Source organism: Trifolium pratense, linkage group LG2, assembly GCF_020283565.1.
Source record: "Trifolium pratense cultivar HEN17-A07 linkage group LG2, ARS_RC_1.1, whole genome shotgun sequence".
Taxonomy (NCBI): Eukaryota; Viridiplantae; Streptophyta; class Magnoliopsida; order Fabales; family Fabaceae; genus Trifolium; species Trifolium pratense.
Genome location: NC_060060.1, coordinates 34,152,967 through 34,168,969, shown reverse-complemented (window position 1 = coordinate 34,168,969; position 16,003 = coordinate 34,152,967). Strand labels below are relative to the sequence as shown.

General features: G+C 33.8%; 1 protein-coding gene and 1 pseudogene across 1 annotated transcript; both read left to right on the top strand.

The window, feature by feature from the left end:
- The first annotated feature begins 6,221 nt into the window (after nucleotides 1–6,221).
- Nucleotides 6,222–7,761, top strand: LOC123904615 (annotated as a pseudogene).
- Nucleotides 7,762–8,317: 556 nt separating this feature from the next.
- Nucleotides 8,318–14,445, top strand: LOC123910741 (probable magnesium transporter NIPA4). Its single transcript, XM_045961942.1, has 9 exons — nucleotides 8,318–8,899; nucleotides 9,631–9,687; nucleotides 10,231–10,321; nucleotides 10,394–10,554; nucleotides 10,641–10,768; nucleotides 10,872–11,009; nucleotides 12,329–12,421; nucleotides 13,721–13,826; nucleotides 13,968–14,445. The coding sequence occupies exons 1-9, from the start codon at nucleotides 8,737–8,739 to the stop codon at nucleotides 14,063–14,065; spliced, it is 1,035 nt and encodes a 344-aa protein (XP_045817898.1). The 5' UTR covers nucleotides 8,318–8,736; the 3' UTR covers nucleotides 14,066–14,445.
- The last annotated feature ends 1,558 nt before the right edge of the window (nucleotides 14,446–16,003 follow it).

Sequence of the window (16,003 nt, the reverse complement as noted above, 5' to 3'; positions counted from 1 at the left end):
GAAATTGACATGCTCCACTGGTGCTTTTTCTCTCAACTTTGTCACCAGCATAATCAGCATCACAAAATGCTTTTAACTCAAAATGTGATTTATTTTGGTACCAAAGACCAACATCTGGTGTACCAACTAGATATCTGAAGATCCTTTTTACTGCAGTTAGGTGAGATTCCTTTGGTGATGTTTGAAATCTAGCACATAGACCTACTGAGAAGACAATGTCTGGTCTACTTGCAGTTAAATATAGGAGAGATCCAATCATTCCCCTATATTCCTTTTCAGATACATCTTTTCCTTTTTCATCTTTGTCCAAGCTTGTTGATGGATGCATTGGTGTTGACATTATCTTGGCCTCATTCATCTTGTATTTCTTGAGAAGATCCTTTATATATTTTTCTTGACTGATGAAAATTCCATTTTCATGTTGCTTGACTTGCAAGCCAAGAAAGAAACTAAGTTCTCCCATCATGCTCATTTCAAATTCACTTTGCATAAGTTCAGAAAATTCTTCACATAACTTTTCATTAGTAGCACCAAATATAATATCATCAACATATACTTGTACAATAAGTAAATCATGTTTATCAATTTTTCTAAAAAGTGTAGTGTCAATTTTTCCTCTAGAAAAACCATTTTCAAGTAAAAATGAGCTTAATCTTTCATACCAAGCTCTTGGAGCTTGTTTTAGTCCATAAAGAGCTTTGGTTAATTTAAAAACATGATTAGGTTTTTGTTGATCAATAAACCCAGGAGGTTGATGTACATAAACTTCTTCATTTAAAAAACCATTTAGAAAAGCACTTTTCACATCCATTTGAAAAAGTTTAAAACATTTGTGTGAAGCATATGCAAGTAAAATTCTAATGGCTTCTAATCTAGCCACTAGAGCAAAAGTCTCATCATAATCAATACCTTCTTGTTGATTATATCCTTGAGCTACAAGTCTTGCTTTATTTCTTATTACCTTACCATTTTCATCAAGTTTGTTTCTGAAGACCCACCTTGTTCCAATGATTGAGTGATTTTGTGGAAGTGGTACTAGATTCCAAACTTCATTCTTTTCAAATTGCAGGAGTTCTTCTTTCATGGCTTCAGTCCAAGATTCATCAGTGATAGCTTCATTTATTGATCTTGGTTCTATCTGAGAGATCATTGCCAGATTATTCTCCTTGTTCAGTAAAGCCCTTCTAGTTCTTACACCATCTTCAGTATTCCCTATAATTTGTTCTGGTGGATGATAACCAACAGTTCTCCAAGTCTTTGGAGGTCCTTGAGCTGTAGGTTCTTGATTCTCATTATTACTTTGTTCATTCCTTACTTCTTCTTCATCATTAAAGGTGTTGGTATATGATATATCTTCATATTCATCAAACTTGACATGCATGCTTTCTTCTAGAGCTTGTGTTTTCAAATTGTATATTCTATAAGCTTTTGAGGTTAGAGAGTAACCTAAGAATATTCCCTTATCTGATTTGGAATCAAACTTACCTAAGTTGTCTCTGATATTCAAAATGTAACAATAACATCCAAAAATATGAAAGTAGGAAATATTTGGTTTAATTCCTTTCCAAAGTTCATAGGGTGTCTTATTCAAAATTTTTCTTATGGTAACCCTGTTCAAGATGTAGCAAGAAGTATTGATGGCTTCAGCCCAAAAATATTTTTCAACATTTGATTCATTTATCATAGTTCTTGCCATCTCTTGTAAAGTTCTATTTTTCCTTTCAACAACTCCATTTTGTTGAGGAGTTCTTGGACAAGAAAAATTATGAGATATACCATTATTGTTTAGGAATGATTCAAAGTGAGAGTTTTCAAATTCTCCTCCATGATCACTTCTTATAGAGACAATATTGGTACCTTTCTCATTTTGAACTTGTAAACAGAATGTTTTAAAAGCTTCAAAAGATTCATCTTTATGTTTGAAAAATAACACCCAAGTGAACCTTGAAAAGTCATCAACTATGACAAAACCATAATTTTTGCCACCAAGACTAGTAGTTTTGACAGGTCCAAATAAATCTATGTGAAGTAGTTCAAGAGGTCTTTTTGTTGAAACAAAATCTTTTGGTTTAAAACTACTTTTAACTTGTTTACCCTTTGCACAAGATTCACACACTTTATCTAGGTCAAAACTAATATCAGGTAAGCCTCTAACTAGATCAAGTTTAGAGAGTTTTGACATAGTCTTCATACTTATATGTCCAGCCCTTTTATGCCAAATCCATTTGTCTTTTTCAAGAGAAACAAAGCAGGATTCAGTAGGCAGTTCATCTAAGTATATGACATATACATTCTTTATTCTTGATCCATAGAAAAGAGTTTTGTCAGATTGTTTTATTTCACAAGTATGAGATCTAAAAATAACTTCAAGACCATTGTCACATAATTGACTAATGCTAATTAAGTTATGTTTAAGTCCTTCTACATAGTGAACATTTTCAATTTTTGCAGAATTATTCTTACCAATAGTACCTTTACCTTTTATACTTGCTTTTTCATTGTTTCCAAAGGTAACTGTTCCTCCTTCCTTTTTGTCAAATGAAAGAAAGCTTTGTCTATCTCCTGTCATATGTCTTGAGCAACCACTGTCCAAGTACCAAGGCTTTTTCTTCATTGCTAGATGACATTCCTGTATTTGATTTTAATAAATTCTTAGGTACCCATAATTTTTTGGGTCCTTGAAGGTTAGTACTCTTATAAGGCATCTTCTTATATTGATAAGATGATCTCTTATAAGGAGGTTTTGAATAAAAATCTTTTTTTAGATTGTTCTGAGAATGTTCTGATCTATAAAGAGATTTCTTTTTAAAACAAAATGGTTCAAGATGTCCATCCTTGTGACAGAATGAGCATTTATATTTTTGAAATCTTTTTTCTTTATGAGGAACAAAAACATTTTCAATTAGTTTCTTATTTTGAAAAGGTTTGTATCCCAATCCAGTTCTATTATATGAATTACCTTGTGATCCCAATATATTTTCAAAAGTTTCTGTGGTGCTGACAAACTTTGTTAAATCTTTTTCAAGTTTAGACACTTTTTGTTTTAAAGTGATATTCTCTTTTTGAATCATAGAACATTCTTTCATTTTATTATTGTCTCTAAGTTCTTTAATTTGCTTAGAAAGTCCATCATGTGCAAGTTGCATATTTTTGATTATCTGTTTCATTATATCATTATCAGATTTATATTCATCTCTTTCTTTAGTTAACTTAGTGACTTCATCTCTAAGTTGACCATTTTTAGAATTTAGAATTTGAGAGTCATATAAGAGATTATCAAAGAGATGTTCAGTTTTTTGACAAGATGAACAAGGATCTAGAGTTACCTCTTCAATGTTTGCATTTGTCATGAGACATACATTAGCTTCTTGTTCTTCTTCTGCTTCTTGTACTTCATCTAACTCATCCCAGGTTGCCATCATGGATTTGTAAGGAGAGTTCTTTTGTTTAGGACATTCATTCTTGTAGTGTCCAAATTGGTTGCATCCATAGCATTGTATTTTGCTGATATCTACTTCTGGTTTAGATCCATTTCTTCTTGGTGGAAAGTTCTTCTTAATCTGATTTCTTCTCATCATTAGCTTTTGTATCCTTCTGGATAAAAATGCTAACTCTTCTTCATCATCTTCTTGAAGAAACTTGTTGTCTTCCTCCACTGCTTCTTTGTTCTTAGAACGTTCTTTAGTCTGTGAATCTAATGCAATCATCTTGTTTTTCATAGGTTTGTCTTCCTGGAGAATGGACTCATGAGCTTTTAAAGATCCAATGAGATCTTCTAATTTAACCTCAGTGAGATCTTTTGACTCTGTGATTGCTGTTACTATGTGTCTCCAACTCTTTGATAAGCATCTAAGCACTTTTCTTACTCTTTCATGTATAGAGAATTTCTTCCCTAATGAGTTAAGTTCATTTATGATAATTGTGAATCTTCCATACATCTGATCAATTGATTCATCTTCCTTCATTTCAAATAGCTCAAATTTTCTAACACCAATGTCAATTCTTGTTTCCTTGACACGACTTGTTCCTTCATGGTGAGTTTGGAGTGTTGTCCACATTTCTTTGGCCGTTTTGCATTCCATGATCCTGTCATATTCTTCCCTACACAAAGCACTTTTAATAAATAATTGAGCTTTAGTATTTAGAAGTACCCTATCTGCTTCTTGAGTTGTCATTTCATCTTTTGTCTTTGGAGTAGTAGAGTCTTTTACTAATGGAGTATAGTCACCAACTTCAATCACTGTCCACATGTGCGTATCTTGTGATCTAAGAAATAGTTCCATCTTGTCTTTCCAATAGTAGTAGTTATCTCCTTCAAATAGTGGTGGCTTATGTGAAGATCCTCCTTCTGATATAAACTTTGCGCTTTTATTCATTACTTCCTTCCTGAATCTTTTCCTCTAGCACTTGTTAGATGCTCAACCTTAGAACCAGGCTCTGATACCAATTGAAGTAGCAAAGTTTTTCACAAGAAAGGGGGGTTTGAATTGTGAACCTTTAAAAATTGTCCTTTTAAAAATTAGATATCAAAACATACGTTAGAATGATCTCAGAATAAATAACATAAGTTAGGAGAATGATCTTAGAACGATCTCTGAGCTGCAAACAAAAACAATAAGTGATTTGTGTGTGTTAGTGTTTGCACAAAATTAATATGAGTTTAAGGGAGAGAAGAGACACAATAATTTTATCCTGGTTCACCCCTTAATAGTATGGGCTACTCCAGTCCCCACGCTCCTGTGAGATTGTCCACTAAGAGATTCTACCGATCTCAAGATACACTTCTTCTTTGATCTAATCCAAGATCACAATCTTCCAAGCTTCACTTGCTTGATCTACCTAAGTCTTTCCTAGACTTTATGAGGTGTCACTCAATCAATAGTTACGTATTGACTTGAGCCAATCTTTACAATATTGATAATGGTTTGGATCTTAGAGCTTTCTCACTCAAACTAAGTTGAAAAGCTAGTTACAATAAAATCTCTCTTTGTTCACTCAAAATGGATACTGATCCTAGTATGATATTACAATATATGGAGTGAAAGAGATCTTCAAAGAAGAGCTTGAAAACTTGTATCACAAAGACAAGTAGATTGATTGTTGTAGCTAAAACTCTTGCTCTTCAATGTTGCCAAAGCCTTCCTTTTATAGTTGAACCTTGAGTCTTCAGTTCCTTGGTCCCAAAGGAAGTTCTCCAACGGCTAGTTGATTCAAAATAGACAGCTCATGCTGAATTGTTGAGTGGATAAGCTCAAACTGATATTTCTCAGAACGTTCTCCCTGCTGTTCTTCATATTTTCACTTAAAAGGGCCAAAATGACAGCTTGCAATGGGCTGTAGATAGTTGTTCATTGCTTCCTCACCAAGTATATCCGTTATAGATCATTTAGGCACGTTTTGGCCAGCTGTAGATGAGCTTGCAACTTCAAAAGCAAAGGACAGTCATTCTCAGCATCATTCTGAGATCGTTCTCTAATCTGGGCGAATTTTGCACTTGATCTTCAAATGGAGAATGATGCAGACCTGTGGCCAGCTGTAGTGTGAAGGGAATGCAGCTGTGATGTCCTTGCATAACTATTCACTTGTCCTTTCCATGTACTTCTTTTTCTTGATTAAGAATTAATCTCTTGGAGAATGTTCATTAAATAATGACATTGAAGGTACATGACAACTATGAGTTGAATGTGTGTTGTCTCATCCTTATTGGTCTATGTAATTCTTGTCCAAATATTCTTGATACACCTGATTAGATGATGCCTTGAGAAATTATCATGTTGCACATGCTTGATCATTAACTTTGTCCAAAGAGGAAAGTCACTTTCTTTCCAACTTATTCCTTGCCTTAAATGTTCATGAACTGTTGTGATCTTGTGAGTTAAAACCAAGATAAAGTGCTTCTTTGTCTTGTATATGGTTGACTTAATGAAATAAGTGCTTTTGCATTTATTCTTGTTCATGAGAAGAATGTTGCAATTAAACCAGAGATCATTCTCAGACTGATCCTGAAGCTTCTCTTTTTGCCAAAACATAATGAATATCATTGAGATTAGAAGCTTAATTGTTCCTGACTAATTAAAACACTCAAGAGCACTTGTTAGATAACAATGAGATCAGAATTACATTTAAAATATAATTAAGATGTTTGTTATCTTTAAAACATCAAATTGGGATTTTGCATTTTGCCTCAACAAGATTTAGTAGGCTATAATTTATAGTATTATATGGAGTTGTCACTCAATGTTGTAGAATGACAATGTATTTGTTTTTTTTTTCTTAATTCAGTGTGGTGCAAAGAAGGTCATCATTTTTGCCCCCAATAAAGATGCTCTCATATTTGTTGTTGGTGTCAACGAGAAGGAATACAAGCTAGAGTTCGATATTATCTCCAATGCTAGTTGCACTACTAACTGCATTGCACCACTTGCAAAGGTTTCTTACAACAATTGATATGTCATCCTCTAGTTTCCATATTTCTTCGTTGTATGTGGTCTTAACTGTACGTTGTTTATTCTTTAGGTTATCAATGACAGGTTTAACATTGTTGAGGGGTTGATGATCATTGTTCATTCCATCAATTATAGGCAGGGCCGGTTCCGAATAATAAAAATAGACCCCTAATAAAAAATATAATTTTTTAAAAAAAGAACATCATTTATTTAAAATATAAATAACATCAATAATATAAAATAGTTATATTTTAATCAATAATAACAAAATACATTTTCAAACTAATATCATTAAAAATTGATATTGTTTTTAATAAAAATTGCAACATAATTTTAGAAATTAATTCTTTATTTTAAAATAAATAACAAAATATAGTTTAAGAAAAATAAAGTAGTAAAATTATCTGAGGATTATAAAGTGAATGTATTTATAGAAAGAAAAAAAACTTATAATTTTATAAAAAGAAACACAATTGTATAAAAAAAAACACAATTTTTTAAATAATTTATGTAAAATTTTATAGGAATGGATACAATTATTTGTTGGTGGTAGTGGGCTCTCAATTCCCTTCATCACTATTTCTGTTTTCTTAAAATAAAAGAAAACAAAACAAAAAAACTATCACTGCAGCTACTCAAACACATGACCACTTGCATGTAGGAACAAAGTGCTAGCCACTGCACCAAATTGGATTTCTTGATATATCATCTGCATCTGCTACTTGTGCTATTTTCACGATGATGGGCTTACAAAAAAAAAAGTTGAGGCCCCAATTTTTTAGGGGCCCTGGACTGGGGCACTGCTTGCCCTGGCCCAAAACCGGGCCTGATTATAGGTTTTATTGCTAGTGGGTTATTGTGGCATTTATTATTTTATTATTGCTAGCTAATTTATTTTATGCTGTTTTTCCAATCAGCCACTCAGAAAGACTGTTGATGAGCCATCGACTAAAGACTATAGAGGTGGAAGAGCCGCCTCATCCAACATTATTCCTAGCAGCACTGGCGCAACCAAGGTGAGAATGTTGACTCTGTTTTCAGACTCTTATTCATCGATATTGTTGTTGATTGTCAAAAATTTTGGATGTGATTTTTATTTTTTCTTTGTCTCCGTAGGCTCTTGGCAAAGTCCTTCTTACTTTGAATGAAAAGTGATCGGAATGACTTTTCGTGTCCCAACTGTGGATGTTTCAGTTGTTACCTCACAATGAGGCTTGGGAATCCCGCCACTTACTATCAAATCAAAGTTGCTATCAAGCAAGGGAACACTCTACAGGGTCATCTCTTGTGTTTATGTATTTTATTTGAACTATAGGTCATGAGTTTGATTCACAGCTCATTGTAAATAAAAAAAATGCTACACCGGTGTAATTTGATTTCTGTCTATTATATTATTATATTATACAATATATATGTTGATAAAAAAAGTATATGTGTGTTTGATTTGTTAAAAGGTAAGTACTGGACAAAACAGTACAAGACAGAACATCACAACACATGACAGAACAGCACACAGAACAAATTTTTGGGATATTGAACATTTTTTTGTCTTATACGATATTTGGTTAATAAAATGGTATTTTGGTATTTTAGACAACTTGTACTGCGGACAAAAAGTTGTGCTGTGGTTTAGTGAGGGACAAAAAATTATGTTTTGTCCGGTCCATTGCCACCCAATTTGTCCAGTTCCTGAAACAGTTTTACAATCAAACACAGTACAACTAGAGTTGTCCTGTCCAGTCCCTTATTTTTTAGCATATCAAACAGACCCCAATATATATTTTTGGTCAACAATAGTATTTTTTTACGAGTAAAATAAAAAAGTAAATAAATGCAATTTAAAAAATATTGAGTACATAAAATTATAAAGTAAATAAATGCAATTAAAAAAAAATGAAGAACAAGAAAAGAAAAGGAGGAAGAAGAGAAAAGAGAATCGTATTTGAGATTAGGGCAAACAAGAGAGTAATCCTGAATCAAAGTACTTGATTAACATAGAATCAACAATGGAGTGTTCCACTCATCTATCTATCCATCTACATCATTAGTTAGTGGTCTCAGTTACACTGTAAAAATTTATTATTATCATTATTATTATTTTTCTAATAATAATAATAATCTCTCTCCCACTTTTTCCCTTTCTGAAATTCCAAATTGCAAAGCATTTCCGATCCATAGAATCAAAACCTTCTCTTCTCTGACAACTGTATCGACCGCAATTTCAATTTCTCTGGATTGGTTTCTTCACAAGTGGCGAGATCCATCTCGCTAGGGTTTTTGTTTCCGCGAGATGGCGACTACTTCATCATCGAGTCCTAGTTGGCGCGAGGGAATGTCATCTGATAACATTAAAGGTCTAGTCCTTGCTCTTTCATCTAGCTTCTTCATCGGTGCTAGTTTCATTGTCAAAAAGAAAGGTTTGAAAAAAGCCGGTGCTAGTGGAATTAGAGCAGGTATCATTCTTACGATCTGCTTTAATTACTTTGCTTAATTATCTTTCTTTACTTGCCACTGTCTACTTCCATGGATTGTCTTATGGTAAATGGATTATTTCTTTTTCTCAAGATCTGGATTTTTGAGGTTTTTACCTTTTCTCAAATGGTTAACTTTAACTGTTTTTGAAACTGGATTAGTTACAATGTCAAGCTTTTCGTGTTTTCTCATTATAATAATTCACAACTTAAATTTGATGTAGATTTGGTTCATTAGGTAGATTAGTTCCTGTCTCTCAAAATCAGTATATGTTTTCAATGTACAACTCTTTGGTACTCTTTACTTGTGCTATTTGTTACGGAATAATGAGTGATTGGGATTATTCTACCGTTGTCTCAATTGGGATTCAGAAAATGGACTTTTATTTGGCCCGCTCCTGATGTTAATGTTAAAATACGGTGAAAAAATTATCTACAACTTCAAATGTTTTTCATCTCGTTGGTACTCATCAGTATGGAGGACAAATAATTATGCTATTTTAAAATTAAATGGATTCTTGTCAACTCTATTGGCTCAGCTTGGTTTATATATATTATACTATACGGAGTGAGTAGGTGGCAGGTTTCGTTTTTCAAGGAACTATGTTATCCACAAAATATCTGATTTTTGCGTTATATTTGTGTTTTTAGCATATACTTGATCAAATCGTGCGCAACGGTAACTAACTTCCGAAATAATTATCTTTTCGCAGGAAGTGGAGGCTATTCGTACTTGTATGAACCACTTTGGTGGGTGGGCATGATAACAAGTGAGTCATTCATGGTTCATTTATTGTGGAAATTAAATAGGATGTTTGTCTATATTTTCATTGACAACTGTTTGTGAAACATCTTATTGTTTGACGTTGCTGAACTGTATCTTTGATTTTTCTGTGCATCCCCACGACTCCTTTTTCAGCTTCTAGTAGTTGCTATCTAAACTTGTTTAATGTTAGTTCCATGCAGAACAAATCTAAATAGGGGGTGTTCTTCTATATGTTTTCTCTCATCTCTGTACAAATTTTTAACTCATAAAAAGTTACAAGTTTAGGTCAAGTTATTTAAATTTTTGTAACTTGTCCAGATATATCGTAGAAGGAAAAAAGTTGTTAAAGATTGCACCTTTTCTGCTTTTCCTTCTAAACCTCTTACTTCTTTTTTGCTATTACACATTTTCCATGGAATATTTCTACATTCAAATCTAAGGATACCAACAAAATATCTATGTACGCTTTATTAATCTGAGTTGCTTACAGCTACTGATACTAACCATTGGATTAAAATTTCTATTCTAACATTTGCCATTTCAACAGTGATTGTTGGAGAGATTGCCAATTTTGCAGCATATGCATTTGCTCCAGCTATATTGGTCACTCCTCTTGGTGCTCTTAGCATTATTATCAGGTATGACAAAATTTAAGCTTCATATTTGTGCTTGACTCTTTGTAAATTCTGATTTGCGATGCTGTCTTGCAGTGCTGCCCTTGCCCATATTATCTTACGGGAGAGACTGCATATATTTGGAGTTCTTGGTTGCGCTTTGTGTGTTGTGGGGTCTACAACAATTGTTCTACATGCCCCTCAAGAACGGGCAATTGAATCAGTGCCGGAAGTATGGGATCTTGCTATGGATCCAGGTAGTCTCAACCTTGAAATGTTAGTCTACTCAAAATATCATATCGTAATTGACTACTAACCAAAAGACACAATCTTTCTTTTGCAGCTTTTCTCTTTTATGCAGCTTTGGTTATAACAGCTACCTTTATTCTTGTCTTCCACTTCATTCCTCTATATGGCCAAACACACATAATGGTTTATATTGGTGTTTGTTCCCTTGTAGGTTCATTATCGGTATGTCTCATCATCTTTTTGTTGATGAATTGTCCTTGTTTTCATCTAGTTCTCTGTTTTTTCTTTCTTTCTGTATTTATATTGTCAGCTTCTCCTTTAATAGGTTATGAGTGTCAAGGCTCTTGGAATTGCCATAAAGTTAACTCTGTCTGGGATGAATCAGCTAATTTACCCTCAAACTTGGGTTTTTGCTTTAGTTGTAACTGTTTGCGTTCTTACCCAAATGAATTATTTAAATAAGGTATGATAGCTTCTCTTGTTTCTTCTTGATGTTTACATTTATTTGAAGTATCATATTGTATTTCCACCATGCACTTATTTAGTTTAATTGACTCTTCAATATGCTGTTGAAATCTGTGGAAATATAACATATTTTACATTTTATGCTCTTTTTGTAAAGTGTAAAACGCCTTTTGATTTTACATTTTATGTTTACTTTTTTCTTGATTGTACTTATAAGAATATTAAATTGTTCAAGCAGGGAGTATTTTTCTTCTCATCTGGCATATGAATGATGTTTTCTTGAACCATTACTCTCTCTCTCTCTCTCTCTCTCTCTCTCTCTCTCTCTCTCTCTCTCTCTCTCTCTCTCTCTCTCTCTCTCTCTCTCTCTCTCTCTCTCTCTCCCTCTCCCTCCCCCACCCCACCCCACTTATCATTCTAATTAGAAGTCTTTAATCACATTACTACCCCATACAACCTTGTAATCTTTTAGCAAACTTCCGCAAATGATTGAGAATTTTATCCACTGATTTAAAAAGATTTTTTTTTGTCATATCCACTGTTTAATGAATAAATAGTATAAAAAAATGTAAACAAAGGGAACATTTAAAATATACGTTTTCAAGGTTTCACCTTTGTGGCATGCCAACTGCTCAAAGCCTGTGGAAATTCAAAATGTCGCATGCTTTGAAAATGTGTGGCTTCGTATGAGTGAGATATAGGTACTAACTTGATTCATAGGAAAAATTGTTGAAATGAAATGAAATTGGAAATTCATAAAGTCACTTAATGAAAAGCAATTCATAAAAATAATCTAAAAAAAAAATTAAAATGAAGAGGAAAAGTAACGAATCATTATCCATAATTCCATTTTGCACTGTGGTGAAGTTATTTTGCAGTCTGCCGTGGCAGTTATGCTCTAATAAATAAATGCTATGATAAAGATAATGGTTTTCCTTGAACACTCCATGTTTTACGTCATTATTTATGAAAGAGAATTAGTGCATTGAAGTTGATGCCTTATATTCCAATGGCTTGCAGGTGGATAATGAATAGGAAGATCTGATGATGCAAGTGTAATGAATGGTTTAATAATTTAAATGCATATAAATGCAAGTTTAGGTATCTGAATGGTCTATGTGAAAAGCTCATTAATTCTATAGCTTAGAACTAAATGTGTAGGATTAGCACTTCAATATACATTTCCTAATTCTAGATGTTGTTTTGGCCACGATCCTGCTATATATTAATATTGTAGAGTAACTTTTACACATTGATACATCTTTTCTGAGTGGCCAGTTAATTTATGTGATACTTTTTTTTTCTTCTCTTAATCAGGCATTGGATACTTTCAATACAGCAGTGGTATCTCCCATTTATTATGTTATGTTCACAACATTAACCATTGTGGCTAGTGTTATCATGTTTAAGGTAAGTTTTGTTATGAGACCGATATTGTTGGCCATTACTTTGTTGCTTTATTTTTATTTGAATGTGACTCCATAAATTTTTTTACAATATCCAGAGTGCCTGCATAATTTATAACCTGTGTTTCTGAAGCCTATTGTCTAACTGATTTATTTAATGCATAAAACATCTTTCTGTGCACTATGTATTATGTATTATTTCATGTTTATGTTCTACTTGCTTTTAATGTAATGGCAAAATAGAAGCATTAGGGCCCAGTCCTAGCTGTCATCAGAAACCTGCTGGATTGATGTGGGATCAGCAGGAAACCTGTAAGAATGTGGGATTGATGATCTGATGGGCAATGTTGTTAAATTTGTGATTTAAATTGCAATATAGTGCGGTTTTACGATTTTGCACAAGTCTGGTCATTCAGATCACATTCAGAATTGTATTCTGCTGAGATCACAGTATTTTTTTTTTCTGCGAAGATGGTGAGATCACAGTCCCACGCCATTGTCTGGAAAACCAGTTTCCCCTGATTGTTTATGGGTCACACTCACATCTCTCTATCTTTCACTTTCCATTTGTCATCTCCTGTTCTATCTCTACTGTTGCTATGCTTTACCTCTCACAACCTTTCTCCTGCCCCTATCGCGACCTCTCTATTTGAAGTGCTGCTGTTGATGGAGGTAGACGGTTAATGAGAGAAAAGAAAACCAGGGTAACTTGAGAGAGGGGTATTGGGCTATTTAGGACCAACCTTTTTCTTTTTATTATGGTTTTATTTGAAACTTTATTTGGTAGTGGCACGCCCAACGTTTGAATGGAGCATTGTGCCGTTCCAAATGCTAATTTTATTTATAGCAAACCTTATATACGATCTTTTGTTTTATGATATTTTTTCTTGACAACATTGGTGATCCATCATGTTCCACAAATCAGGTGAAAAAAAACTTTGATATTCTCTTTATTTCATCTATTCTGATCTTATTTCACGCACCCAAACATATCTGCCCTCTCAAACCTCTCAAATCCGTCTCTTGAAACTCTTCCTCTTTTGATAATCTTGCCTATGGGAAGACTTGCTGTATGATACCTAGAAGTATGGGAAGATTATCAAAGTGGGACCCACATATATCTAATAAACTGATTAAGAGAGTCAATGATTGTCTGCAGTCTGTTATTACTACCTTCAACAGGGGGTTTAAAACTGCTTTCTTTTTCCTCATTTCTTTAACAATTTACATGTCAAATATCTGTCTGTCCGTTTTTTGCTATTTTGAATATTGATTTTTGATTGAGTATTATACTTGATATCAGGACTGGGATAGGCAAAGTCCAACACAAGTTATCACAGAAATATGTGGGTTTGTGACGATACTTTCAGGAACTTTTCTTCTGCACAAGACTAAGGATATGGCTGATGGTATGCTCTAGTGACCCCCATGTTGTAATTTCACGTGACTTTAGAATTCCCTCTATTGGGCTCACAATACACTTTCGGGTGTAAGGTCTTGCCATCTTAAAACATGATTATTAATGTTATCTTCTTTTACATGTTTACAAGGTTCATCTGTTAGACTTAATAAGCATTCAGAAGAGGATGACTTTGATGATGGTGAAGGGATTCCCCTTAGAAGGCAAGAATCTATGAGGAATCCATGAGATCACAATGATATATTCTTTGCACCACATCTTGAATATATCAAAAGCTTGAGGCGCTGGGGAGGGACTTTGCCTAGTCTTTGTGTATTTTTACTGATTATTTCCCTCCCCATAATATTTTTTCCTGATACAGTTTGGAAGTGGAAGGATGAGAGATTCCTATCATTGTTGTTTTGGCCTCTCCTGATGATTGTGCTTTCTGATCTTGTCTTGTACACCTCTCTACACTCCAAACAGAAGACAAACACCAATGTAATTTTCTGCACGCTGATTATATATAGTGTACCCCAGTTAAATGAAAGTATTCTTCATTAAATTTTGGACTGGACAGCGTGGCAATGTTAATGTAACTCCCTCTATTCCTCTTTGCACTCGTCAGAAAAATATTGGACTCGGATATGTAGATTTTAAAGTAAAATGAAATGAAATGTTTTAAGACATGCCAGTGCCTGATTGTTTTAAAAATAAGTAATCAGTATTATATTGATTCTGCACCTCACGAGTAACCCCTCTGCAACTGCTCTATTTGCTGTTTGGGAAATAATTAACAAAATCCATAAGCCCGTTGTTTATTTTCTAGTCACCAGGTCAATAGATTAACATTCTTCACAGCCATACCTTGGTGATGAGCTATTTTACAGCGGAAATCCTTTGGAAAAAATCAGTATGGTTGGTTGAAATAATTTGTCTCCATATAACACGTTCTCAAGCACATACCCTGGGGATGATTATGGACTACAGTATTTCGAAAATTGGAATCATAATCACAATAATAATAATATTAATTAGGGGGAAGTGCTAAAAACTCTCCTTTTTTAACAGACTCTCTAATAAGATCCATCATTTTATGCGAGAGTTGAGACCCATTTTTAAAGTATGCGATTGACATAGATTTCATCTAATAAGAAATAAGAAAGTGAATGTTGACAAAAATTAACTTAGCACTTCTCTATATAGGTGAAAACAGGGAGTAACACTCATTATATTTGTCTTCTTCAAAAAAAAAAACACTCATTATATTTGAACCAATTTCTATTTTATTTTTTTATAAGCAATGTTAGTCGTAGGGGTGAGCATGAACCCGAGACCCGACTCGAAACCGATATAACCGACAACACATTGAAGCATTCGGTCGGGTGCGGGTCGGGTCTCGGGTCAACAAATTGCAAAAATCGGGCATGAACGGTTGCATACGGGCGGGTGCGGGTCTCTAAAATTTTATATCTCTATAACCGAAACCGACCGAACAAACATTAAGATGCAAATTAATTTTTTTCCTTCCGTCCCTCTCAATCTCATATACTCTTCTCTTTGTTATTTTTATCCATCTTTGATATAAGATAAAAATGTTATAATTTACAAAGTTTATAATTAAAAATATGGTGATGAAGAAGGTGGGAAAAATATTCTAATATATATATTCTAGATTTATTTTAATTTCTACGTTTCTTCTACTTGATATTTTATTGTCTTTAGATCTACATATTGAAAGAAAGTAATTGCATCTAACCCTATTTGTTTTTTAATTTACTTCGTCTATCTTTTGTTGCATTGTGTACGAGGTATTAAACTATTCGCAAATTAGGAATTTTTGGAGAATGGAGGAGTTTAAGATGTAAACAAAGTTTCGATATAACCCATAATAACCGACTCGTTCAACCCGCCACCCGTATGACCCGAACCCGAACAAACCGAAGATATAGACGGTCGGAATTGGGTCCAAATTAAATGGTTGCGGTTTTTATCGATTTAGTGATTTTCGGCCCGAACCCGACCGAAACCGACCGATGCTCAGGCCTAGTTAGTTGTTAGTTTTACAATGTTATGTTAGTTTTTTTCTCCTTTATCATGCCTTGAACCTCGGATCCCCTACTCCTTAACTCTTAGCTCAACTAGCTTAATCAGTTGAGCTACCCATTCCAACCAAACCAATTTCTA

Bases quoted from the DNA above. Each gene is read 5' to 3' on its own strand.
- LOC123910741 (XM_045961942.1), top strand. From the start codon at position 8,737: ATGGCGACTACTTCATCATCGAGTCCTAGTTGGCGCGAGGGAATGTCA. The intron at 10,322-10,393 runs GTATGACAAAAT...GCTGTCTTGCAG, and splicing joins GCTCTTAGCATTATTATCAG to TGCTGCCCTTGCCCATATTA. The intron at 13,827-13,967 runs GTATGCTCTAGT...CATGTTTACAAG, and splicing joins GACTAAGGATATGGCTGATG to GTTCATCTGTTAGACTTAAT.